The sequence below is a fragment of the Microtus oregoni genome, unplaced genomic scaffold (assembly GCF_018167655.1).
Source record: "Microtus oregoni isolate MIOR12 unplaced genomic scaffold, Mior012 000099F_ref0000060, whole genome shotgun sequence".
In the NCBI taxonomy this organism is placed as follows: Eukaryota; Metazoa; Chordata; class Mammalia; order Rodentia; family Cricetidae; genus Microtus; species Microtus oregoni.
Genome location: NW_024544712.1, coordinates 1,640,880 through 1,666,727, shown reverse-complemented (window position 1 = coordinate 1,666,727; position 25,848 = coordinate 1,640,880). Strand labels below are relative to the sequence as shown.

General features: G+C 41.2%; 1 protein-coding gene across 2 annotated transcripts in view; it reads right to left on the bottom strand.

Moving 5' to 3' along the window:
- LOC121443084 (protein Shroom2-like) overlaps nucleotides 1-25,848 on the bottom strand; it is a 116,677-nt gene that overhangs the window by 47,675 nt on the left and 43,154 nt on the right. For both annotated transcript variants that reach the window (XM_041644768.1, XM_041644769.1), the window contains exon 2: nucleotides 15,893-16,044. In XM_041644768.1, the coding sequence (XP_041500702.1) occupies nucleotides 15,893-16,044 (152 nt within the window). The remainder of the gene's footprint in view (nucleotides 1-15,892; nucleotides 16,045-25,848) is intronic.

Below are 25,848 nucleotides of genomic sequence, written 5' to 3'. Positions count from 1 at the left end.
CCAGGATCTGTCTTCCTGGTATGTGAGCTAGTTTATTGGAGCCCATTCCTTATGGTGGGATGCCACACTTGGCCTTAACGCAGGGGGGATGGGCTTGGGCTTTGGCCAGAGTTTGTTGACTTCCCATGGAAGCCCTTACCTGTTGGGAGGAGTGGATGGGGTTTAGGATGGGAGGAATGTGGGGGAGGCAGTGGTGGGGATAAACTGTGAATGGAATGTTAAATGAAACTAAAAAAATAAATTAACAAAAAAAGAAATTCACTTATAAATGAGGCTCTCCTGATTCCTCCAATGTGGGACACACAGTCAGACTGGCAAACAGGAAGAGAGATTTATTTCACTGTGATGCTCTAGTAACTTTTCTTGAAATTATCTGCCACAAATGTACAACAAATTGGGTGTACTTCATTTAAAAAAAATAACGTCATAGTTCAACTAGGAAATGATCTTTAGTCTTTGTGTATGCACGCACGTGCGTGTGCAATCGTGTGTGCATGCACATACAAGCTTGCATTTCCATGCAGGTGCACACACTATAGTTTATGTACAGTTCATAAACAACCTTTGGTTATCAGGGCTTACCTTCTATATCATTTGAGAAAGGGTCTCTTGTTTGCCTCTCTATACATTATGCTAGCTGGCCCACAAGTTTCTGAGGATTCTCCTGTCTCAACCTCTCATTCTGCCAAAGGAACACTTATATTACAGGTATGTGCTATTACATCTGGCTTTACGTGGATTATAGAGATCCAAACTCAGATCCTCATGCCTGCATAGCAAGTATATTACACACCAAACCATCTCCCAGTCCGATACTTGGATACATTTAATTATGAAAGAACAGTACTTGGTATTTCAATACATAATCTGGCATAGAGGAATAAAAATTCTGTTTCTTCTCCTTCTGTTAGACAGTCTCTTACCGTGTACTCTGGGCAAATTTGGAGCTTGCTATACAGCCTACAGTAGCCTCAAATTTGTGACCGAATGCCACAAATGCAGCTTCTGTTTCATTCTGCTAGTTATTAGCATAACTATTTCAATAAAATTTTTGTTATCCAAAAGGACATAGAGAATCTCTTCCCTTTCCTCAAAAAAATAAACAATCACATATGTGTTGGGTATTTTTGTAAGTGTTTAGCGAACTGCACTTTCTCCCCAAATACAGTGTGTGTCTGGTCATCCTGCCCTAGTTAGGTCTGCAAGTAGTAAGTAAACACAGGAGGCCTTGCTTCTGGAAGCCTGCAAAAACAGTTCAGCATATCCCTCAACCTGGAAACAGGCAGGCTAGAGGGCTGTTTCCACAGACTTGGTGTTTTAGAAAGTCTAAGGCATAAGAGGCCTTATTTCAAAAAAAAAAAAAGGATGATGTTAGATATGCGCTAGGAATATTTGGGTATTGGTGACTTCAAAAGCACCAGCAGGTGATGGAGGAAGGTCATTGGCTAATAAAGGAACTGCCCTGGCCCATTTTATTGGTTAGAAGATAGATGGCAGGAGAAAACAGAACAGGATACTGGGAGGAAGAGGAAGTGAGCTCAGAGTCTCGACCGCTCTGCTCTCGGGAGCAGACGCCTGAGAGAGACGCCATGCCCCGCTCCCGGCATGAAGCTCCGACCCAGGATGGACTAGGCTAGAATCTTCCCGGTAAGACCGGTTCTCACAGATTATTAGAGATGGGTTGATCGGGATGTGAGAATTAGCCTGTAAGTGCTAGAGCTAAAGGGCCAAGCAGTGCTTAAAAGAATACAGTGTCTGTGTAATTATTTTGGGGCATAAGCTAGCCGAGCAGGCGGCCGGGGTGCTGGGGACGCAGCTCCGCCACTCTTATTACTTCATATGGCGCCCACGTGGACAACTGCTTCCACATAAAGCCTGAGACAGCTTGGGAAGTAATTCTAGAACAAAATGAAAGCATTGTGCCTGGTTTCTTGGTAGCAGCAATTTCTCGGTTCTACTCTGCTTGCTAGAGGCAAGCAAGGGCTTCTTCTAAGAGAGGCTTCCTGACTCAGCTTTAGCTGCAAAGCCTGCAGCTCATTAAGAGGTCCTGCCACGAAACACTTAAACGGTGTTGACACAAAGCTGAACGCATGCTTTTCGGTTTTCAGCCATAGCAGGAAAAAAGCTGCGCCATTTAAAAATGCCGGCTTTCTGGGCTGTCCTGCCAGGACAAACTCTGACTCTTTTACGCAGGCGGTTTGTGCGGTTTGTTAGCACAGGCTGCTGAAGCTCACTTGCTGGCTACAGCCAGTAAGTACCTCAGCCATGAGGCTGGAAAGCTAAGAAATGGACTGGATCTAGCTGGCAAAGCCACGCCTTTAATCCTACTGACATTGCTTGGTAAATTAAAGACTCATGTGGTCAGAAAAAGAGAGTTGAGAGATTCAAAGACAAAGAAAATTTTTAAATGGTTTACAGTGTGTTAAAAATATATGCAGACTAAAAGTTGAAGTTCTTAAAGTAAAAAACAAAAAAAGGAAGCACACGCCTTTAATCCCAGTACCTAGAAGGCAGAGGCAAACAGATCTCTGTGAGTTCAAGGTGTAGTAGTGTACACCTTTAATCCGGAATGCCTGGGAGGCAGAGACAGGCGGATCTCTGAGAGTTCAAAGACAGCCTGGTCTACAGAGTTACTTCAGGTCAAAGATACAGAGAACCTATCTCAAAAAGCAAAAAGTTAAAAGTAAAAATAAACGAAATAGAGGTTAAAACAAAGCTGTACAAAGATGGAAAATAGACAGAGAATTTTGACACTGTATGCTATTATGCTCTCTTTGAATTATTTGAATGCTGAGGAAGGAGCAACAGCTGCTAAAAGATATTTGTTTATAAATGCTGCTGAACTAATCCAACATAGATATTTTGAATTTGTATCTAAGGATATGATACTTTGGAAAAGAGTTTCTTATTTTGTTTTCACAGAGGATGAGACGCTGTTCATTTCTTCTATTCCGATTTGGTATGATGGACCACGCCCTCCTGAAGGGTTGGTGTGAACGCCTTCAAAAAATTGCTTCACTCAACTGCCAACTGAGATGAAGCTAACACACAGGTTATACCATGAAAGACCTAATTAACGACGCCCCCATTCAGCAGGAAGCAGTTTGGAGAGAAAAAACTGCGCCCATGTTCCCAAAAAATGTTTATAAATGTTCTTTTACATTTAAAGGGGGATATGATATAGGTATGAATAATTTGCATTAGTATAGATTTTGCTTTATTGATAGAGATTTAAGGTCAATTTTGTTATATGTATAAGTGTTTCTGATTTTGATTAAGGTATTGTGATTGTGTCGTTCATTTAAATATGTACTGTATAATTAAGAAATATAGGTTGTTAATGGATAATCATCAATACTAGTAAAGCTTGTAGTCATGTTAGTTAGATTTTCTAGATATATAGAGATATATTTTAGATAGACATTCTTCATGTCTTTCAAAGATTACAGAATAGGACATTTAATGTTTTAATAACTTAGGACTTTTCATGACAATGAGACACTCTGCTCCTGGCAGCACCAATCTACTTCGAGAGGAAGATGGGTATCAAAGAGGATCCTTATGGAGTTTGATAGCCATTTGGGCAAGAAACTGTTCTTGCCTGGACTATTGCATAAACTGGACACAGAGAACCTGCAGAGAGAGGACTACTGAACTTGCCTAAGGTGAGATGATCTTTCGGGGTTCCTGATTCATTTTTGAAAGAGTCTGCGAGACATTCTGCAGGACACAACAGATAGTGACTGAACTGACTTTGAATTTTCCTGCTTTATGGAAATGTCTGCTGGATACCATGGGCCTGAAGGCTGAAGATGGATGCCCCAACGGTACAGAGGAACTTTGGGTGACTGTCCAGGCAGCGAGATGTCTTTGTCATTTCTAGAGTTTGAAGTTTCTTGGTTCTTGTTTACTTAGGTAATATTATATCTTTCTGGAGTCTTTGATGGAGTTAAGAATAGTTAGTTATAGTTATAGTTTTCCTTAGTTATGATAAAGATTATTGTAACTTTTACTTGATTACTGTTTTGTTATATGTAATTTTGCTATGTTAAAGTTAAAGCCTTTTTTTTTGTTTAAACAGAAAAAGGGGAAATGATGGAGGAAGGTCATTGGCTAATAAAGGAACTGCCCTGGCCCAATTTATTGGTTAGAAGATAGGTGGCAGGAGAAAACAGAACAGGATACTGGGAGGAAGAGGAAGTGAGGTCAGAGTCTCTACCGCTCTGCTCTCGGGAGCAGACGCCTGAGAGAGACGCCATGCCCCGCTCCCGGCATGAAGCTCCGACCCAGGATGGACTAGGCTAGAATCTTCCCGGTAAGACCGGTTCTCACAGATTATTAGAGATGGGTTGATCGGGATGTGAGAATTAGCCTGTAAGTGCTAGAGCTAAAGGGCCAAGCAGTGCTTAAAAGAATACAGTGTCTGTGTAATTATTTTGGGGCATAAGCTAGCCGAGCAGGCGGCCGGGGTGCTGGGGACGCAGCTCCGCCACTCTTATTACTTCAAGCGGGAAAGCCCACAGCCTGTGGAGGGACACACAAAGCCCACAGAAGGCAGGGTGCTTTCAAAAGGTCCGGGGTAAGGGAAAGTGGAATTGAGTTGGCTCTTGGTAACCACCCGCACTTGGAGTTCCTCAAACAAATTAAGAAGTTCCTTCCTCTAGAGTGGACCCTGGCTGTCACCTTGTACTTTCTTCTTGCTTTCTCTCTGCTACTCAGAGATTCACAGCTCTGTGCTTCACCTCAGGAGCACTGGGGATGATGCCTTAGGTTTGTATATTTTCATCTAGCATCTGGCTCAGCCACTGAAAGACAGCTCCATGGCTTTTTCTTCAGAACAGAAACACTCCACCCTCTTGAAGTTGCCACTCACTAGTTACAGCATCCTTTGCCCATGTCTTTATCTTTAGCTGGGAGCATTCCAGATGGCAGGACCTACTGGAACGATGTTAATCATTTGGCTGGGATGCTACTTGCAAGTTAAATGAACCTATAAAGTATAGGTTACAGCACTCTTAATGATGACACTGTGTACCTGTGTATCTATTGTAAGGAAAAATCAAGAAAGAAAAAACGGTATAACAAAACAATAGAAGGAAAAGAAAGAAAGAAGCATTGACTGCTTAATGGCATGGTGATAGATTCATGGAACAGTCCATTCTTTCCTAGGCAGACAATACCCTGCTGTGGACTGGAGCGTCCTGCCTGATAAGATCTGGTCCTATGGGACATGAGTGAGAGAGTTTCTGCCTTTCTACACCAGAAAAATTCATTCAGGAAAGACACAAACTTCCTAATACACTCGGCGGCGGATGAAACTGATACAAGCTATCAAAGGCCTATCTTCAGTCACTACGGCAGCTGTCTCTGGATGAAAGCTTCATGGTTCCTCTTCTCCCCACTGCTGAAAAAACGTTAGTTACAAAATGAACTCACGCTGTACTGTACTGGGTACTGGAGTACATTCAAATCAACAATCTCTTTTCTTACCTTCTGTCATGTTTACCAATGTTGGAAAGCAAAGGAAAAGAAAGGCTACCTTTCTATCCCCTCCCCTCCATATCCAGGTCACTTGCGATCATGACTTCCAAATGCCTAGCCCATCAGACAACATTTAAAGACTCCAGCAAAAGAAAGAAAGAAAGAAAGAAAGAAAGAAAGAGAGAGGAGGCCAGATACTTGCCATCCCTTTATCCCAGGATAAAAGGGAAAGAAGAGAAGAGAAGAGAAGAGAAGAGAAGAGAAGAGAAGAAAAAAACTCCAGCACAACCTCCCAGCTTCATTTCAACAGAATGATAATGTTGGCCAAGAAACAAAAGACATTCAAATGTGCAGTCATTAATGTAACCATTAAAATAGCCCTAAGGATAAACAGAGTTGATGAGTCTTATCTATAACAACAAAGATGCAAAATTGGGTCTGGTGACTCACACCTGTAATCCTAGGCCTCCGGTAGTGGAGGTTGAAAAACCACAAGTTTGAGGCCAGTCTGTTCTACACAGCAAGACTCTTTTTTTTTTAAAGGTAGCCACAAAATCAGTACATCAGAATGACAGCTGAGGGTGGATGTGTAGTGGGTCCTCCAAGGTTATAGGTAAGGAATCTTCGGGGAACTGAGATTCCCCCACCCAGGAGTTCTATAAAGACTTCTTATCTAGCTCAGGTATTTGAGAGAGTCAGCAGAGATAAAAGGAGACAGATGTTTGAAAAACCCGCTTTAAAGGGCCAGATCAAAAGACACTGGAAATACCCTGGGGATCTCAGTGACTACAAAAGTGCCTCAAAGAAACAAATTCCAAAGAAGGCACAGTTGAGCAGGATGTTTCTGGAAGGCCTAGGGTGGAGGGACAATGAAACTGATGTGGCCTTTGGAAATTGTATATACTCCCCCAATTTTCATAAGAAATAAAAAGTACCTTTATACAAGCATACAGTGGATCCTGGCTCTCTTGCCTGTCTTGAAGAAAAAAAAAATCTCCTTAGAACTTTCAATTATGCTTACCATGCCCTGATAAAATGTTAGAATAAATTTGATAAAATTTGAGAATTTATAAGATTCTTCTCATAGAAAAATGATCCAGAAGTAGAGATTAGATATAGACAAGACGTCTAACAGGTAGAAAAGGCAAGCCAAGAGACATTGCATCACTGTGTGGCAAAGAGATGTTGAACCTTGGCCATTAAATAATTTCATTATAAAATAAAACAAATGACTTCCTTGAAGTTTACAACCAGGCCTGTTGAATACAAAGAACAGGCCTGCGATTTGTAGTGGCATACATCAGTCCTGGCTGCACCTGAGACTGTTAAGGGAGGGGGACTGTAATCTTAAGGGCATCCTGCACAATAAAGCAAGACCCTTTCTGAAGGGGAAACCAGCCAACTGCTGGAGGATGAAAGTGAACAGTTAAATGCTATGCTGAGTAAATAACAGTTCTCAATGGGGTCTGGTGGCACAGGTGTGCGACCTCGACACTTTTAAGTAGGAAGACTAGGAGCTCAAGGTCACCCTCTGGTTGTACACACTGAGTTTGGAGCCAAATGGGGATAACTAAGGTCCAGTCTCAAAAAGAAGGGAAAAAAATCAATTCAGTAACATTTTCCCCAAAGGAATCTGTTAATTTATACCCTTAACAACGCCTTCCATAGTTGGAGAAGTAATACCTCACATGGATGGTCACTTTACATCCATAAATTCTGAGTAGCTATGAGGAAACTGCCATTTGTTTTATCACACAACAGCTCAATAAGGATGGATGGTCCTTTTCTTTGGAAAAGCACCAAGCCACAGAATACCCTCCGTATCCTTAAATTAAATGAATCCCAAGACCTAGCTGAGGTTATGGTTCAGGAGTTGAGTACTTGCCTGGCATTCAGAAGCCCCCAAGTTCCATCCACAGCAAAAAAAAAATAATAGTAACAACAAAAAAATGAACAATAGTGTTATGTTTAGAAACTGAAACTTTAGAAGATGCTCAAGAAATACCCGTATGCTCTGTTTTTGTTATTTGAGGCTTTTGTGGTTGTTGTTTGTTTCTGTCACTTCACGACAGCTACAGACAAGCAACCGTAACGCCGAGGGACAAAGCAATACAGTTGTTTTCCAGAGTGGAAGCCAGATACTTGCCATCCCTTTATCCCGGTCATGGTAACAGCTATTCCGTCAGAAAGAATACCGGCAGTATCAAAGTCAAAAGGACCGAAGTTATTTATTTTGGTTTAGTTAGTTTTTCGGACAGTGCTTCCTTATATACTTACTCTAGGCTAGCCTGGAACTTACTGTCTCAGCCTTGTCAGTACTATGCTGTAGGAAATCCTACAGCCAGCAGCCTTTAAGTCACCCGCCCACTAGGGCGTGGGCTCTTATACTATGTGTCTGACCTCTTTTCTGGCTGCAGGATTCGGTTGCTGTTCTCTGTTCCAGCAGAGGATTGTGATCTGTGAGTGTACCCCTAAATAAATAACCATCTATTATTCTCAATTCTGAGCTAGTGTGGGATTTCTTTTAAGCATCCTTCTTCAGTACTGGAATTATAAGCATGTGCTACCCTCCCTAGCATAACCCTGGTTATTTAGTTAGACATTTCATAATTCCATTAATAAAAGCACTAGCAATATAACTTTATTAAATTAAAAGGCTTTGGATTTAATTACCATCAGCAGGCTATAAATCTACTTCCTTGGCTCCTATTCTAAACGGTTTTTGTGAGGGTTGGGTTATAGCAAATATTGGAGAGGGAAAGAGGGAGACACACAATGTGGTTCTCATACCATGAACATTTTCCTTGCATAAATGAAGTAGACAGTGAGCAAAGAAAGGCAACAAAATGCAAATACAACAACTTTTAGAAAACACCCGTTCTACATGGTAAGGTGTGTTTGCTTCTTTCCCCAAAGATGACCAAGGAATATTAGTAGCAGCAAACTTTATGGGACATGTGTAAGAGTAACATTTATTCGGTCTCTGTGACCTACTGGGCAGTCATCTGCTCATGGCTCTGTCCGTATCACCTCTCTCTACCCCTTGTAAGAAACCAAAAGTGCATTTTCCTAGACCACACTGTGAGCCCAGAGGAACAGGGCATCTCCCAATCATCACCGTGACTAAAATCAAGGGCAGGGCAGAGAACTCTGACAAGTAACAAAGGTGAGTGGCCTGTTGGACATAACTAAAACATGGGCATCCCACCGAGGGAAGTCGATTGAGAGGTTGGCAGGATGTTTAAGGAATCTTAAAAGAAATCCCACACTAGCTCAGAATTGAGAAATAGTTATTTATTTAGCGGTAAACTCACAAATCAGAATCCTCTGCTTGAATGAAGAACAGAAACCGAATCCAGCAACCAGAAAAAGCAGCTGGAAAATAGGCCAGACACAAGCTCTACATCACCATATATAGTATAAGAGATCATGCCCCAGTGGGCAGGTTACCACTAGCTGTAAGACTTCCCACAACACCTCCTCCTTCCTGTTTAAATAAGAGAGTTCTAAGCCTAATAAAATATTATATACAATAATAAAAACAAATATATTCAAAAATTATCCTATCCTAGTTTAAGTCTTGCATAATAAATAACCTTGCCAAGTAATGAGGGGAAAGTAACCACAACTATCTAGTCTTCAACCCAATTTAAGATCCGAGAAGGGAAATAATACTTGGGTAAGCAGGAAGTGCAATCAAGCAACTTCCAAAATGTGCAACAAATGACAGAGACAACTGGCTACCTGGACAATCACCCAAAGTCTCATTTGCAACATTGAAGCAAACCAACTTTGGCTAAGGCCTAGAATAATCATCTCATCGGCATATTTCACTTTTCGATTCAACTGCACATAGAGGAATCTTCCCAATGTGAAGTTCTTCATGTTAGGGAGACCTTACCACTGGTACCCCTTTTAAAAAGAATATAATTGATGGAGTGACTCTGAAACAGCATTTGGCTAGCACCACAAACAAAAACATTAACTGCATTGTTAATGCTAGAGCTTACATCTAACCTCCTCGGGTCTCAAAATGAACATCATCTGTAGCACCTAAGCCTAGTTATACAATTTACAGTTCCTCTGTGCTGAGTGTCATGGTATATATCTATTATCCTGGACTTGAAAAGATGAGGTAGAAAAATTAAAAATCTCATGTTTGAGGACTTGGGCCTCCTGAAAGTTTGTCTCAAAAAAGAAAAGAAAAAGAAAAAAAGGAAAAAGAAAAGAAAAATTGCCAGTTCCTTTAGAAACTTGAAATAAACAAAATTAACAGTTTCTTTTAATGTGTTTCTTAATATAGTAAATATGTGTCTCTTAATATAATTTTAGAAAACCATCAGTGAGTCTGGGATGTAACTCAATAAGTAAACCACTTGCCTAGCATCAGCAAGGCCCTGCCTGGGTTCAGTCCCCAATACCAGAAGAAAACAAAAGGCAAAGTACAATGATAATTGTATTCAGGAAAATGTCATAATAAGATCCATTATTTTGTATAACTAAAAAAATTAACAAAAATCGCAAAAGTAATGAGAACTAAAAGCCATCAATGTTTGCGAAGTAATGTTTGGTTTTGTTTTACTCACTAGGAATCATACTCTATACTTCTACCAAACAACTTTATAAACATCATTTGATGCCTAAGTTACAATATGGACACAGCCTTCATAAAGATCAAGTTCCTTATTTTTACAATGAATAAAGAATGAAAAACAGAGTCTTAACTTTGACCTAGAAAATGGAATGTCTCACAGGGATTCATCTGATTAAACTACTTAAGCTACATACAAGTCCAAACTCAAGATAAAACAAAAGTAACTATTTGGTTTTACTTCTTTTTGTGACCTTAATAAAGAAAATACAAAAGGAAGTGCAAAGAAATCAGGGCATAAACTTCAACATTTCTGCTTCGACAAGGAAAGAAGCATAGAAACATGCCTCCGCATGCTCACAAATAGAAATAATGCCATCAGCCATGAGCAAACGGCAGCAAACAACACTAAAGCATGGATTTCACTTGACACTCCCAGAAACCCTCCTTGGACACCCACACACACACACCAAGAATCCATTTCTGCGAATTCTGCAAGGAAAGGTTCTCTAGAATGTAGAAAGAAGGGGAAAGAGGGAAGAAGGGGACAAAGGACACAACCAGCTGCTGTCTTGAAACTACCACTCCAGCCATAGCACAGTAGTTACTCACAGAAATAGCTGTGCTAATAATCATCACTGGGGCCTCTGGCCACCCACTCAAAGTCAGTTTCAGGAGGAGAGCACTACAGGGAACCTGAAGGCCAGGAAACTCTACAGCACCTGAGAAAGTCTGCATGTTGCACGGAACTTGCTCCCAGCAAGTGACACCCCTGTCAGGCATCTGAATCCAGATTTCTACAAAACGTGCGACCATCTAATACAGGCTGCCTAACCGTTGCAGCATCCAGCAAAAGAGGGTGTTAATCTGTTCCTGAATGTCAGCTTAGCAGATATCATTAGATTCACAAAACGGTTTGTGATGACCAGCAAAGAGACAAAAATATGAGTCAACCCCATCCTGGTTTGTTCCCAACAAAACGGCTTGCAGTCTAGGAGAATATCACCAGAAACTGCCAGAATGAGATTAAGGATAAACTGCCAAGCATATTTCACTGTAAAAAAAATCAATACTATAACATAAATTTGGGAAGAGACTGAAAATATATTCAAGGTGTAATATTGAAAATAAATCTTCCCTAGGGTTCACAGGTCTATTCTGATTTGTTTCTGCATTACTGGAGACTGAACCCAGGACTTCACATAGGCTAGACAAGCGCTACCTACTGAGCGCTGTCTACTTAGTCCTTCTTTGTGTTTATTATTTTGAGACAGTGGGTCAATAAACTACCCAGGCTGAAATCACTCTCACTCTACTGCACAGCCTGAACTCTCTAGATCTTTGTGCCTCTGCATCTCTAAGCCTTTTCCTTCAAGTGAGTGGCCAAATCAATACAGCCGCTGGACAAAACAGTCGGTAGCCTTCTGTGAAAAATCCTAGAGCTCAGAATCATGCCAGTGTACATGGAGAAAACAGAGCAGGTGACAACTATATAGAGACAATTAAATACATATTAAAAGACTACATAACATTGCAAAGGGACACACTGAAACACCAAACACCTTGGAAATGAAAGAACAAAGGCATACTGGACCCAACCTGTCACAGCCCCACAGATCTGGCTCCTATGGTCTCCAATCTACTGCTCATGAGCTCGAAAGCCACCTGGACATCATTGAAGGACAATGTGCTACTGCTGAAGATGATCAGATAGCATAGCTCCGTGTCCCTTCAGGCATCACTGTCCAGACACCGCCTCTCAATCAGGACAGGATTACTGGATCCTTGTGAAAGGAGACTCCACTGCTTTGTGAAACTGGCCTATTGAAATCTCACCCCAGTTGGTTGGTCCCACACACTAAGATAAAAGGAGCACAGGAAATAAAAGCAGGCACCAGCTGTCATTAAGACAAGAGGAGTCTATGCAAGGACTACTATTCAAATGTTAACAGTCGCAGTATGAGGTAGTCAGGTGCAGTAAGGCAAAGGATGGATCAACATAGTCTATTACTTGATCAACATCTTAAGCAGGGCAACATCAATTTATGTGTTCGCAGCTTAGGCTATGAGTCACTTTCAGAGTGACTTTTTGTGAGCTAGACTCTTCCTTGGGTTCTCAGAATCAAATCGGGGCCTTTGGTGCCAAGCACATGCTTTACCACGGAGCTGAACCCCAGGACTTGAAGTTTTTGTGAGAAGGCATGCTCCTCCATCTTGGAGCTTAATATAAAATATGAGTAAATGCTAACTAATCCACGGTGACAGAAAGCAGAGTAAGTGGTTGCTGGAGCATGGAGAAAAAAGTGAGTGAGGAAATTCAAACTTTGAGAAGAATATATACTAGAGTTTTAAGAACAACTGGTACATTTGTAATAAAGACTTGTTACTCTGGAGTATTAAAAGGCTTTACTAAGTACATCTTTAAGATTAACAGTAATTATTCACCCCACTCTGAGAAACAGGCATAAATTCTAATATTAACTAACTTACCACCTTGGGAAACTTCCTTCACATCTTTAAATAGCATCATGTCCAACCTGAACAATATCTCTAGTACTTACAATTTATATAAAATTATTTCCCCAAAATTAAAACACTATATTATTAAAAGGATGCTTTAAGCCAGGTAGTGTGCCAAGTAGTGATGGTGAACACCTACAGCGCTCAGGAGGCAGAGAAGGGTGATGGATCTCTGTGAGTTCTAGGTCAACCAAGTCGGTTACACAGAGAAACAAACAAAACAAATCTCAAAAATCCCACAAAATTACCTTGGAATAATAAATTCCTGGATAACCTGTTTGCTTTAAAATCTTGCTACTTAAATGATTCAATTTTATCTAAAGCAGGGAATTGTCTACACTCCTCATTTAAAGGAAACCGCAAAAATACAAAACAGGAGGAGTTCTCCATAATGGCTTACATCAGTGCCTTCATGACAAAAGATTAATTCCCCTTACTCTAATCTTTTATATATCTTTTACCAGCCAGTATGCTCTACGGTCTCCTCCTCTCTTTGCTTCCTATGTGGCAATGATGTATTTTAAACAAGTTTTATTCCTTGTATTGATATCCTTAGATATGTGAATCTAAGTTTAAAAAACAAATTATATCAAGCACACTAAGAAATATATGTAGTAATGTCCACTTTACCTCATAACTACAGAAACACAAAGCAAACAATAAAACTATTCTTATCCCACCAAACCCAAGGACAGAAACACACACACACACAACAAAAAAACAAACAAACAGAAAGACATCTACACTAGATTTGACACCAAAAATAAGTGGACCGAGAAATCTGTTCCACATTTCTATACATATCTTCTGACTCAAAGTCAGGCTTGGTGTGGTGGTGCACACATTCCTTTAATCCCAGCGCACTGAGGCAGGGGTAGGTGGATCTCTTTGAATTCTAGGTCATCCAGGTCTATACCAGAAATCCAAGGCCAGCCAGGGCAACAGAGAGAGAAAATGTCTCAAGGAAAAATAAACAATAACAAAACGTCTGCTCAGGAATCAGTTGGTCAGAGTTGTCGCAGGGATTTGAGATTTGTATCTTCCTTATTCAAAGGTCAGATCGGTCAAAGAGTGATTCTAGCCCCCTTGGAACCACGGGTTTAGAAGGCAGTGGCAACTCTCAGGGGCCATGCATGGCTCCTAGTCTGACCTTTAGAATCCACATCCTCATGACCATCACTTGACTAAGAATAACAGCGTCTTATGAGAACAAAGGACTTCTGTACTGGCTAGTTATATGTCAACTTGAGACAAACTAGAGTTATCTGAAGAGGGGTACCTCAACTGAGAAAATAGCTCCATAAATCCTGACTGTAAGGCATTTTCTTAATTAGTGACTGATGGGGGAGGGGCCAGCCCACTGTGGGTGGTTTCATCTCTGGACTAGCGATCCTAGGTGCTGTATGAAAGCAGACTGAACAAGCCAGTAAGCACATCTCTCCAAGGCCTCTGCATCAGTTCCTGCACCGTTTGAAATCCTGTCCTGACATCCTTCAAACAATGAACAGTGATATGGAAGTATAAAGTGAATAAACAGCCTCCCCAAGTTGCTTTGGCCATGGTGTTTTATCACAGTAAAAGCAATCATAAAAGAAAGCTTCCTTCTGAGGGGTCATGAGGCAATCAAGGAATTATACATTGATGATACCTCATTCCAACTTCCTCAGACAGATCATAAACTCTCATTCTGAGATCGTATCTTCTGAGCCATAAGGACTAACTAAAAAGGTATTTAGGTCTCACTGTGAGATCGCATCTTAAGAGCTATAAGGACTTTAAAAAGGTGTTTAGGACCGGAAGTGTGGCGATTCAGTGGTAGAGAACTAGCTTAGCACAGAGCAGGGTCTGGGTTTGAGCCCGAGCACAATCGCAACATAAACAAAAGGTATTCAAAAGCGTTATCTCATGTAGAAATGAGAGTTGATAAATAATAAACAAAGAACAGTTTTATTTCCTTGTTTCTTTTTTTAGGCCCTAATTATACATAATTATATGTTCAAGGCCTTATCAGCCTTGAACTCACAGCAATGCATCTACTCTTGCTTCTTATATACTGGGACTGAAAGCATGCACAACCACACCCAGCTTGACTCTTTAATTAAATCAATGACTTCACTGATTCTATCAAAAAAAGACATGTAGCCAGGCTCAGAGGTGCGTATCTGTATCTCTGAAAACAATCTTTCTCGTGATACCTGGGAGTACTGTTTGCTTTATTATTTATTTATGATGCACACAGCATTATGTCTGCATGTCTGCCTGCAGGCCAGAAAATGGCGCCCGATGGGAATTGAACTCGGGACCTCCGAAAGGGCAGCCAGTGCTTTTAACCACAGAGCCGTCTCTCCAGCCAGGGAGTACTGTTTTTATCCTATACATAAATGCATCATCGTCCTAATTTTCTTTAAATTATCTAACCTCCTACCCTTAATCTAATTTTTTTTTTGAGACAGGGTTTCTCTGTAGCTTTGAAGCCTGTCCTGGAACTAGCTCTTGTAGACCAGGCTGGCCTCAAACTCACAGAGATCCGGCTGTCTCTGTATCCAGAGTGCTGGGATTAAAGGTGTGTGCCACCACCACCTGGCCCCTTAATTTCATTTATAGAAACAGGCCTTTTGCTCCCCCACGTATCTGTTATCTGCATCTGTCTCTGTCTTTCATGCATAAGCATGAAAACAAGCAGCCCATCACCTTCTATGAATAAGCATCATGTTCCCTCATTGGGAGCAGACTGTCCCCTATAGGCCTATGTTTTGAAGACGGTGGCGCCTTTGGGAGGCGGGGTCTGGCTATTAGAAAGTGCTGAGGACAACAAACCTTTGACAGTTGTAGCTCAGCATTAGTTCTGCTTCATCTCTTTCTGCTTCTTGGTCAGCAAAAATGTGAAGGGAGAATCTGCAAAACACTTCTAACACTATAAAGCCCCTTAATTCTCTAAAGGGATGTGCACAAATCTCTTGAGACCATGAGCCAAAAAGAAATCTTTCCTCCTTTAGGCTGCTACTGTCAGAAATTTTTTTCATGGCAACTTAAAAGTTTAGGCCACTTAGACAGTATTTAAAGTGTGTGCCTAGATTATATACAAATATAACAGCATTTTCTATAACGGCCACGTGCAGATTTTGGTGTCCAAAATGGGGATCCAGGAACAGTCTCCAGAAGCTAGTGCGGAATAACTCTAATTTTAAGTTCACATGCATGTTGAGATCTCTTCACATATGAGAAAAGGCATCCAGGCTTGGCATTTTAGCATTGTACTCCTTGTTTGGGGAGCAAAAAAAAAAAAGGCACACGTCTCACCTTTTGACCACAAGCTTCAGGGTCTTATGGGAGCCTTTTACCAGGCAGATGGCTTCTTGTCTGAACCCTGAGAGATTCACGTCATTGATAGCCACGATCTCATCTCCAGCTAGTAGCTTGTCTGCGGCTGCAGCTTTGCTCCCTTCTTCAATCTGTAACACAGAAAGGGGTCCGTGAACATCCCTAGGCAAGTTCCTCCAAGGCGGCTGGGAATATAACATATACAGGGTTCAAGCAAGTCAGTTTTAGGATTACTTAGAAGTAAAAGGACCCAGGAAGCCTGGAGCAAACAGGCCCTAGAAGCTGACTTCATTTCCACTGAAGGACCGATAAAACAAGGCTTCTTATTCAGCATCCCTCATCCTGGTCAGTCCCCCAGGACACCGAAGAGGGAATGGAAAGACTCAGAAACCCAGAAAACCAAACACAAAGGAACCAAAATCAGATTCATACTGTGGAATTCCCTTATGGGAACAATATTTTGGATCATTCTTACTCTTTGCTAATTATTTCTGATACATTAATCCTACACTTCGTATTAGTAATATTTTTGAAATGCAATTCAGATTTCACACATGCACTTGTCACAAAAGCCACACATTCATTCATGCAGTGTTTGGTTCATTCAGAGTTGCACACTGTCCATCAATTTCAGAACGTTTTCTTGACCAAGAGAAACACCTGCTCATTAAGCAGAATGGCCCCAATATCCTAATCGCCTTCTTTCCTTTCTTCCTTTCTTTCTTTCAGCACGAGAGAATGAACCGAGCCCCACTGAGCTATGTCCTCAGTACCATCCATTCATCACTCATTCATTTACTGAGAAAGGATCTCCTGATGTAGCCTGGGGTAGTCTTGGATTGACTTTTATAGACCAGCCTTGAATTTAGGATCCCTTTGTGTCTTATTCCAAAGGGGCTGGGATTTCAGGCCTGCACGGCCACCACCACATCCAAACTCTAGGTCTACAGATTTCCCTGCTTTGAGAAGTTCACATAAATGGAGTCATACAATGTATACGACCTTTTAACGTTTAGTTTCTGTAATTTTGCATAAGACTTTCAGTATGCATCTGTGTTATAGCATGTCATTACTCCATTAAACATGATGGCTAAATAAAATCCATGGCATGAACAAATCACACTTTCTTCATAGATTTACCAGCTGATAGTCATTTGTTTCTACTTTAGTGGTTATGAATAATGTGTCTATAAATATTGATATACAAGGTTTTATACAGATATATTTTCATTTCTGTTGGATGCACCTACAAGAAGAAATTATGGGTCCTATGGTAACTATATTTAACAGTTTTAAGGAACTATCAGTTCTTTCCTAAAACAATCGTAACATTCCATTCCTCAACATAACATTCCATTTCTCATAAACATTCTGCATATCTTTACTACAGCCCTAATCAGATTACGTCATGCTATGGTTATTAAGAGCTTCATTAATCGGTGCTAAGAATATCCCCCACTGAAGTGGTGTGGGCTCACCAGTGGAGCACTTGCCTAGCATGGGCAAAGGTTCCCTCCTCAGCACAGGGAAAAGAAGAAACACATACATGAAACTTGACTAATACATCACCTTTTAAAGCTCCTACCTTACAAACAAAACAGAGATTGCTGAACCCGTAGCCAGTTATCTGATCTATAACTTATAGCACTTAGTAGTGACTAAACACCAGTAAGGCCAGCAGCTAACTATAGAGCCATACACATCCTGATCTTCTGCACAAGTGGTTGGCTAGCCAAAAGTCCTTGGCCAAATAAAATCCAGCCAGGGGACTTTACTGTCCTTGTTACTTATTAATAAAACTTACCAGAACACAAATACACTTTTAGATAGTGCCACGAAGCACCACTGGTTTTTAGGCCCACAAAGCCAAATACATTTCTACTTTGTCTATTACACCCTGCTCCCCGAAAACTCTTTCAAAGAAACAAGAAGCTGCAAAGAACCCGTGTTCTTTACACCACCAAACATATGACTGGTGGCACTCACTGCACAATCTGTTAGCTGACTTGTTTGGTTTGGGACAACTAAGCCTCGTCTCAAGCTCGTGATCACACTTCTGTCTCATATTTTGTGGTGGTGCACACACTTTATAACAGTACTCAAGAGACTGAAACAAGAGATGGCTGGAGTGGTACATTATTTGTGTTTTGACAAATAAATCATGCCTGAAGACCAGAGCAAAGCTAAAGCAACTAGAAGTCAGGCAATGGTGAAACACCTTTAATCCCAGGATTTGGGAGACAGAATCAGATGGATCTCTGTGAGTTCAAGGCTACCCTGAGCTACATAAAATCAATGAAGAAAAAAATCCAGGTGGTGGTGGCTCACAAATTTAATTCCAGTCCAGGAATTAAATACACCATTAACCCTAGCACTAGAGGGATATAAAATGGGAGAACAGAGAGAGGCTTAGGGGGCTTAGTTTTCCCGGACTTGGTAGAGGTAAGACTTCTCTGGTGGCTTGGCTGCGTTGCTTATCTAGTTTTTAGATTGAACCCCAATTTGTCTCTGGGGTTTTTATTATTCGTGCTACAGATTGCTACAAGTTTTAGGCCAGCCTGAGCTATAAAATGAGACCCTGAATCTAAATAACTAAATAAATAAATACACCTATGCATTTTACTAAAATCCCAACCAAGTGCCCAGGAGAACTGAAGTTTTATGCTAAATGGACAATTATCCATAACTAGTACTCCCAGCTTGTCCTAAAGGAGCAAGCCTGTAATTTCAGCTACTCGGGAGGCTGAAGCAATAACTTAGCAGCCTTTGCTCGGAAACAAAAAACAAAAACTGGGCTGGAAGATAGTTCAGCAGACAAGGGTGCTTGTTGTCAAGCCGGATGAACAGATTTTGATCCCTAGAATTCACATGGGTAAAAAGAGAGATGCAACATTTGCTCAGTGGAAGAAGAGAACTGGCTCTTGCAAGTTGCCTGGAGTTACACACACACACACACACACACACACACACACACACAGAGAGAGAGAGAGAGAGAGAGAAACAGAGAGAGAGAGAAACAGAGAGAGAGAGAAACAGAGAGAGAGAGAAACAGAGAGAGAGAGAAACAGAGAGAGAGAAACAGAGAGATACACACATGAATAAATGCAATAATGAATGAAATTTTAATGTTTTTAAAAACTGGGTTGGGGATCTAGTTTAGTAGCGACGAACTTATCTTCATGCATGAGGCTGCAGGTTCAAGTAAACACTCCTGTCAAAACCAGGAAGTAGCCCATCCAATAACAACTCACTTCCAAAGTCCAACTTTTGTTTTCTTTTTTGGGACAAGATCTCACAGGGTACTGTGATCAGCCTTGCTGTGTAGATAAATCAGGCTGGCCTCAAACTCACAGAGATTCACCTGCCTCTGCCTTTCAAGTGACAGCACACACAGCAAGTCTAAACAATTTTACCCCAACGTAATAACAAACATACTTAATTTATACCTGCCTGGAGACATATATATACACACAGTCAAAATGCACTAATGACATCTAAAAGAAACTATGTTTTGACAAGTCTCATAGGAAAGACTTAAGAGTGCTCAGGTGGAAAATCATGTGGGCAACTGTCTGTAATGGTAGGACCCAAGGAAAGCCATCCTACCTGTGGAGTGACCAAAAACAGGAAGTATTTAAAGACTGCAGGTGAGGTTGGGGGTACCAACGGAGGCAACTTAGATATAACACAGACTGTGTAGGAAGAATGTATACCAAGAACAGATCCAGGATTGCTGACAGTGGTGGAAGAGAACACAAGACAAAACCCAGGAAGACGACACTGGAGCTCGGAACACTTCCCCGAAGTCAGCTGGTGGAATCTGAACATCAGACCTTTCGATCCATTAGGAGTCTAGTTCTCCAGTTGGTGGGCTGAGAAATAGATAATATTTTGGACCTTGCTACTAAATAACTACATATTCCTCATGCAAACAATCCAGATGTCCATGAACAGGTGAATACGTAAGCAAAATGTGTACATACACACGACATGCAATCTAGCCTTTTTAAAGAAGTGGAGTTCAGATAGAGCTCAGAGGTAGGGTACCTTCATAGCACGCATAAGATCTCAGAGTCAATCCCCACTGTGCTCAAGCCCCCTCAAAGGATGTTCTGTCATATGTTACAATAAGGATGAATTTTGACATTAAGCAATGACATATATCAGAATTTTTTTTTCAAAAAAAAAAAAAGCAGGTAACTCCATTTATATGAGGTACCTAAGTACCCAAAGCCATAGAGATAGAAGCAGAATGAGGGTTTCCAGGGGATGGGAAGAGGGAGGAAGAAGAAAGTTAGCACTGAATGGGGCCAGAGTTTCAGAACGAAATGATGGAACACCGTTAGCACACAACACTGGTGATGTGTGGACAACAGTATGAACTATACCCCATGCCGCTGCATCTACATTTCAACATGCATTTTAAATGCTCAATTTTAACTTGGATACATTTTCACACAATAAGTTGTGTGTTCTTCAATATATAAAAGGAAGAAAACTATTCTGCCCCAGCATAAAATTGATAGGGGCTGAACTTTAAAACACATCCCAACCCTAAACATTTTAAATTCTACTAACATTGAGAAAAATCTTTAGGAAAGTCATGGTGACAGGGTTATTGCACTAGGAATTGAAGTCAAGATTTTATGCACGCAAGCCAAGCACTCTATAAATACCTCCAAGTTCCAGTTTTTCTGAAACTGTGTCTCACAATTGTCATCACATTGCCCTTGAACTCCTGGACCAGCTAGTCTTATGCCTACTTGACACATTGAAAGAAGGGAAATCTCAATTGAGAAAATGCCTCCATGAGATTCAGGTGTAAGGCATCACCACGGCTTAAAATTAGAATTCAACAGCAACACTAATTCCAGAAAGCCCCAAAACACATGGAAATTAAACAATGTTCAGCTGAATCATCAATGCATCAGGGAAAAAAATAGAAGAAATTAAAGATTTCCTAAAATTCAACAAAAATGACCACACAACATACCTAGATTTATGGAACAACAATGAAAGCAGTGTTATGAGGAAAGTTCATAGCACTAAATGCCTACATAAAGAAACTGGAAAAATCCTGCATTAGTGAATTAACAATATTTGAAAACTCTAGAAGAAAACGAAGTAAACTCACCCAGGAGGACTAGACAGCAGGAAATAATCAAATTGAAAGCTGAAACCAACAAAATAGAAACAAAGAAAACAATACAAAGAATCAATGAGACAAGGAGTTGGCTCTTCGAGAAAAATCAACAAACTAGACAAACCTTTATCCAAACTAACCAAAAGGCAGAGAGAACATCAAAATTAACAAAATCACTCATAGGTGGTTTTTAAACATAAAGCAAAGAAAGCCAGCCTACAAACCATAACCCCAGAGAACCTAGACAACAATGAGGACACTAAGAGAGACTTAATAGATCTAATCTACATGGAAAGTAGAAAAAGACAAGATCTCCCGAAGACATTGGGAGCATGGGGACCTAGGGAGAGGGGAGAGGCAGGGAGGGAAGCAGAGAAAAAATGTAGAGCTCAGTAAAAATCAATAATTAAAAAAGAAGAATGTCCAAGATCAAAAACACTGGGCTGGAGAGATGGCTCAGAGGTTAAGAGCATTGCCTGCTCTTCCAAAGGTCCTGAGTTCAATTCCCAGCAACCACATGGAGGCTCACAACCATCTGTAATGGGGTCTGGTGCCCTCTGCTGGCCTGCAGGCATACACACAGACAGAATATTGTATACATAATAAATAAATAAATATTTAAAAAAAATCAAAAACACTGATGACAACTTACACTGGAGAGGTTGTGGGGGAAAGTGCATTGCTGCATTGCTGGTGGGAGTGCAAGCTGGTACAGCCCCTTTGGATGTAAGATGTCAGTGTGGCGATTTCTCAGAAAATTAGGAAGCAACCTTTTTCAAGACCCAGTAATACCACTTTGGGGTATATATCCAAAGGATGCTCAATCGTGCCACAAGGACATGTTCATAGTAACATTGCTTGTCATAGCCAGAACCTGGAAACAACATAAATGCCCCTCAACCGAAGAATGGATAAAAAAAAATGTGGGACATTTACACAATGGAGTACAACACAGCAGAAAAAAATAACGACAGCTTGAAATTTGTGGGCAAATGGATGGATCTAGAAAACATCATATTGAGTGAGGTAACCCAGATCCAGAAAGACAATTATTACATGTATTCACTCATAGGTGGTTTTTAAACATAAAGCAAAGAAAATCAGCCTACAAATCACAATCCCAGAGAACCTAGATAACAATGAGGACACTAAGAGAGGCATACATGATGCTAATCTATATGGAAAGTAGGAAAAGACAAGATTTCCTAAATAAATTGGGAGCATGGGGACCATGGAAGAGGGTAGAAGGGGAGAGGAGAAGTAGGGAGGGGACCAGAGAAAAATATATAGCTCAATAAGAACAATTTTTTAAAAAAGATTCAGGTGTAAGGCATTTTCTTACTTAATGATTGATGTGCGAGGGCCCAGCCCATTGTGGATAGTACCATCCCTGGGCTGGTGGTCCTGGGTTTTCTAAGAAAGCAGGCTGAGCAAGCCATGAGAAGCAAACTGGTAAACAGCACTCCTCCAAAAGTCTCTACATCAGCTCCTGCCTCCAGGATCCTGCCCTGTCTTAGTTCCTGTCATGACTTCCCTACAGCCTGTGATAGGGAAGTGTAGGCCATAGAAACCCTTACTGAAGTTGCTTTGGTCATGGTGTTTTGTTGCAGCCACGGAAATCCTAACTGAGACAGTTCCCAAGAACTGGAATCATTAAGTATGCCACGATGCTTGGTCAAGGCAGTTTTTAGAGCCGTGCTTCCTCGGAATGACACGTTACCTGCCTCTGACTCAGCTATGATGAGTGGGTTAAAAGTAGGCTTTCCATCCTGTTCCCATAAATGCTTATATAATAAGTTCAGGGACATATGATCAAAGGGATCTCATCTGAGTCCTTCCATCTTCTCAAAGAAGGATGACAACACTTGTTATTTCTTGTCTACAAAGACAAGACGTAAATAAACACCCTTAGGGCCTTCCTCGGCTAGACCCCATCCACCCATCTTTTCCAGGGAAAATATGTTTGCATCTGGAAGATACCATGGCATTTTCCTTTCCATGGCTCCCTTGACGAGAAATTTATATATGCAGGGGAAGTGTAATCAGAAAACAAAAATCTGGCCACCCACTATATCCCAGCCTGGTGTCACTACAGCCTACAAACCAGTGCTGATCTGGCACGGTGAGAGTGCCCAGAACCTGGAGAATAGCTTCAGCACCAACTGAGTGAGCAAGCACTGGGACATGCTGGCAATGACTTTGACATGTTTTTATCTCAGTGCAGAAAAGAACGATATGATCATCTGAACACTGTGGTTGTAGTCGAGAGGACCTGGCACCACTGCGGGGGTCTGACTAGCTTCAATGAAGCAGAAACCGCTGCCAAGAGTGTTGAAGCACAGCTGATGATCTGAAGGAGCTCCTGTGATGTTCTGCCACCACCAATGGTACCTAATCACCCCTTCCACAACATCAGTAAGGATCACAGGTATTCCGATCTCATTGAGGATCAGCTCACCTCTTATGGGAGTCTGAAGGACACTACTGTCAGAACTCTAAGCTCTTATCTGATTTATAGACAGCAACGATGGAAGATGGAAGATTTAGCTCCATGATGACCTCTTGAAAGAAACCCACCAGACACTTGAAGATACCCTAAATGCTGTTGCCGTGAGTTGTAACAAGAATGCCTTTCCCCTCTTTGATCCGAGAGTCTTCCTCAAAGGGGAGAAATTAAATAATAGCTTAAGCCAATAATCAAACCCATGCAGTTCCTGGCGGATGGAGAGACCTATTGTGAAGCTGTGAAAATTGTGGCTACTTGGGGCAAGGCCAAGAAGCAAAGGCAAGCAGGCACGCTATTCCTCCAAAACACACTTTCCCTGTATTCATGTCTTCTATACCTTTCTCCAACACTGATCACATCTTCAGGATGTTAAGTGGTCATTTGAAAAAGGGATAAATAGCTCCCATTTTCATCTTAGTATTTGTCCTGAGCCCACTGCCCTGGCGATTTGTCAGTATAGCACCTTTAGAGTGCAGTTGCTTTGTCTAAACCCAGGAAATGCTTCTCTTATCCAGGAGAATCAAGACGTAGTAATTATAGTTTGTCTTAGTGCATTGTTTATTAAGGAGCTGCTTGGAAAAAGGATAGAGAAGCACCATGATGGGACATGCCCAACGAGAAACCAGAGTCTATTTGCTTTCAGTCCCTGGAGCCTATCCTTTGTGTTAAATCTCAAAGAAAGCCTGAACAAAAGGTTGAAGTGTCTGTTTAACATATCAAAGTGGATACCAACAGCCTGGTTGTCCCATCATTTCTCAGTATGAAAAGTATTTGCTACAGAGTTATCCTGGTTGGCATACCCTAGGCCCTACCCTAAACCTCGCCAGGCCCTGAGCTTCACATCCCTTTCCCCAGTTTCTCTTCTCCTACAAAACCGAGTCATTTTGGCTATGAATCCTCTTTGTTCCCACACACTCGCTTGGGTCCAGGTTCTTTTCTGGGCCCCCTCCTCTCTTCCCTTCCTCTCTCACTCTCTCCCTCCTCTCCTCTCCTGGCCCGGTTCAGTCTGCAATCCAATATTTATTTTATAGGCATTGGTGTTTTGCCTACATGCATGTCTGTGTGAGGGTGTTGGGTCCCTTGGAGCTGGAGTTACAGACAGTTGTGAGCTGCAAAGTGGGTGCTGAGAATTGAACCCAGGTCCTCTGGAAGAGCGGCTGATACTCTTAACTGCTGAGCCATCTCTTCAGCCCCAATGTCCTTATTTTTCATTCACTATGTTTAACTGAAGTTGGGTAAATGAGGAATGCGGCTATTCCAATGGAAGATGAATGTATCCTGTGTAGTGATTTTTGAAAAATGATTCCCTCCCTGACCCTAGAGCAGGTGGCTCCAGAAGACAGGACTCAATCCTGAGCCAAGCTTATATGCTGTATTTAATATTACACAAAACTTTTTCTGAGGTTTCTAGTGGTAGCTGAAATAGTACTACATTCAGTCAAGAGAAAATAAACCATTCCCTACACCAAACTGGAATAAATTCCCTGTCATCAAAGGACCAGGAGTGCCTCCTGCTGTGTATCTTCTGCCATGCTATGGGGCAGTGAGATGTCACTTGGTAACATACAACAAGCACATAATATTTCACCATTGCCTCATGAAGCAGGTTCAGTTGCTCTGCCCAGCCATGTGAGGCCTGATAACCACTTTGCACCTAACAGGATGACATCTTTCCCCAAATCAGTACAATTTAAAATTATAATTTAAATTTAAATATAATTTTAAAAAGAAAATGCTTTGTCAATTTCCATTCTATACTGAATTCACAATCTATCTTAAGTTGAGCGTAATCATTCGGGCTTGGAATAAAAAACACACCTAAACTTGGCACCAGTTTTCAAAGAGCAATGACTGGGGCTAACTGTGAGCCGGACATGAGTGCTACACATTTATGATCCCAGTACTCAGGAGCTTGAGATGGAACAATTAAGAGTTTGTGTCCAGCCTGAGGTACACAGTGAGACCTTGTCTCAAACAAACAAATAAACACAGAAAATACAGAATTGATGTTTGTTACACCGTAGCCCCATGCTTGTAAGGTAAAGTCAGATTGTGTGTTGTAACTATCCATTCTGATACTATAGACCCTTACACACAAGAATGAAATCTTGGGCAGATAAAAAAACGTGAATTCTACAGGGAACCAGGTGCACTATAGACAAAAGAGTGTAGCACGATGGAAATAAGAGGGGCCGTGTATAAGAGGGGCAGTGTCCACCTCGGTTTCTACAGACAAAGTGTTGTCATCAGCAACTTGAAAGGAAGACAGTGAGATTAAGGAGGACA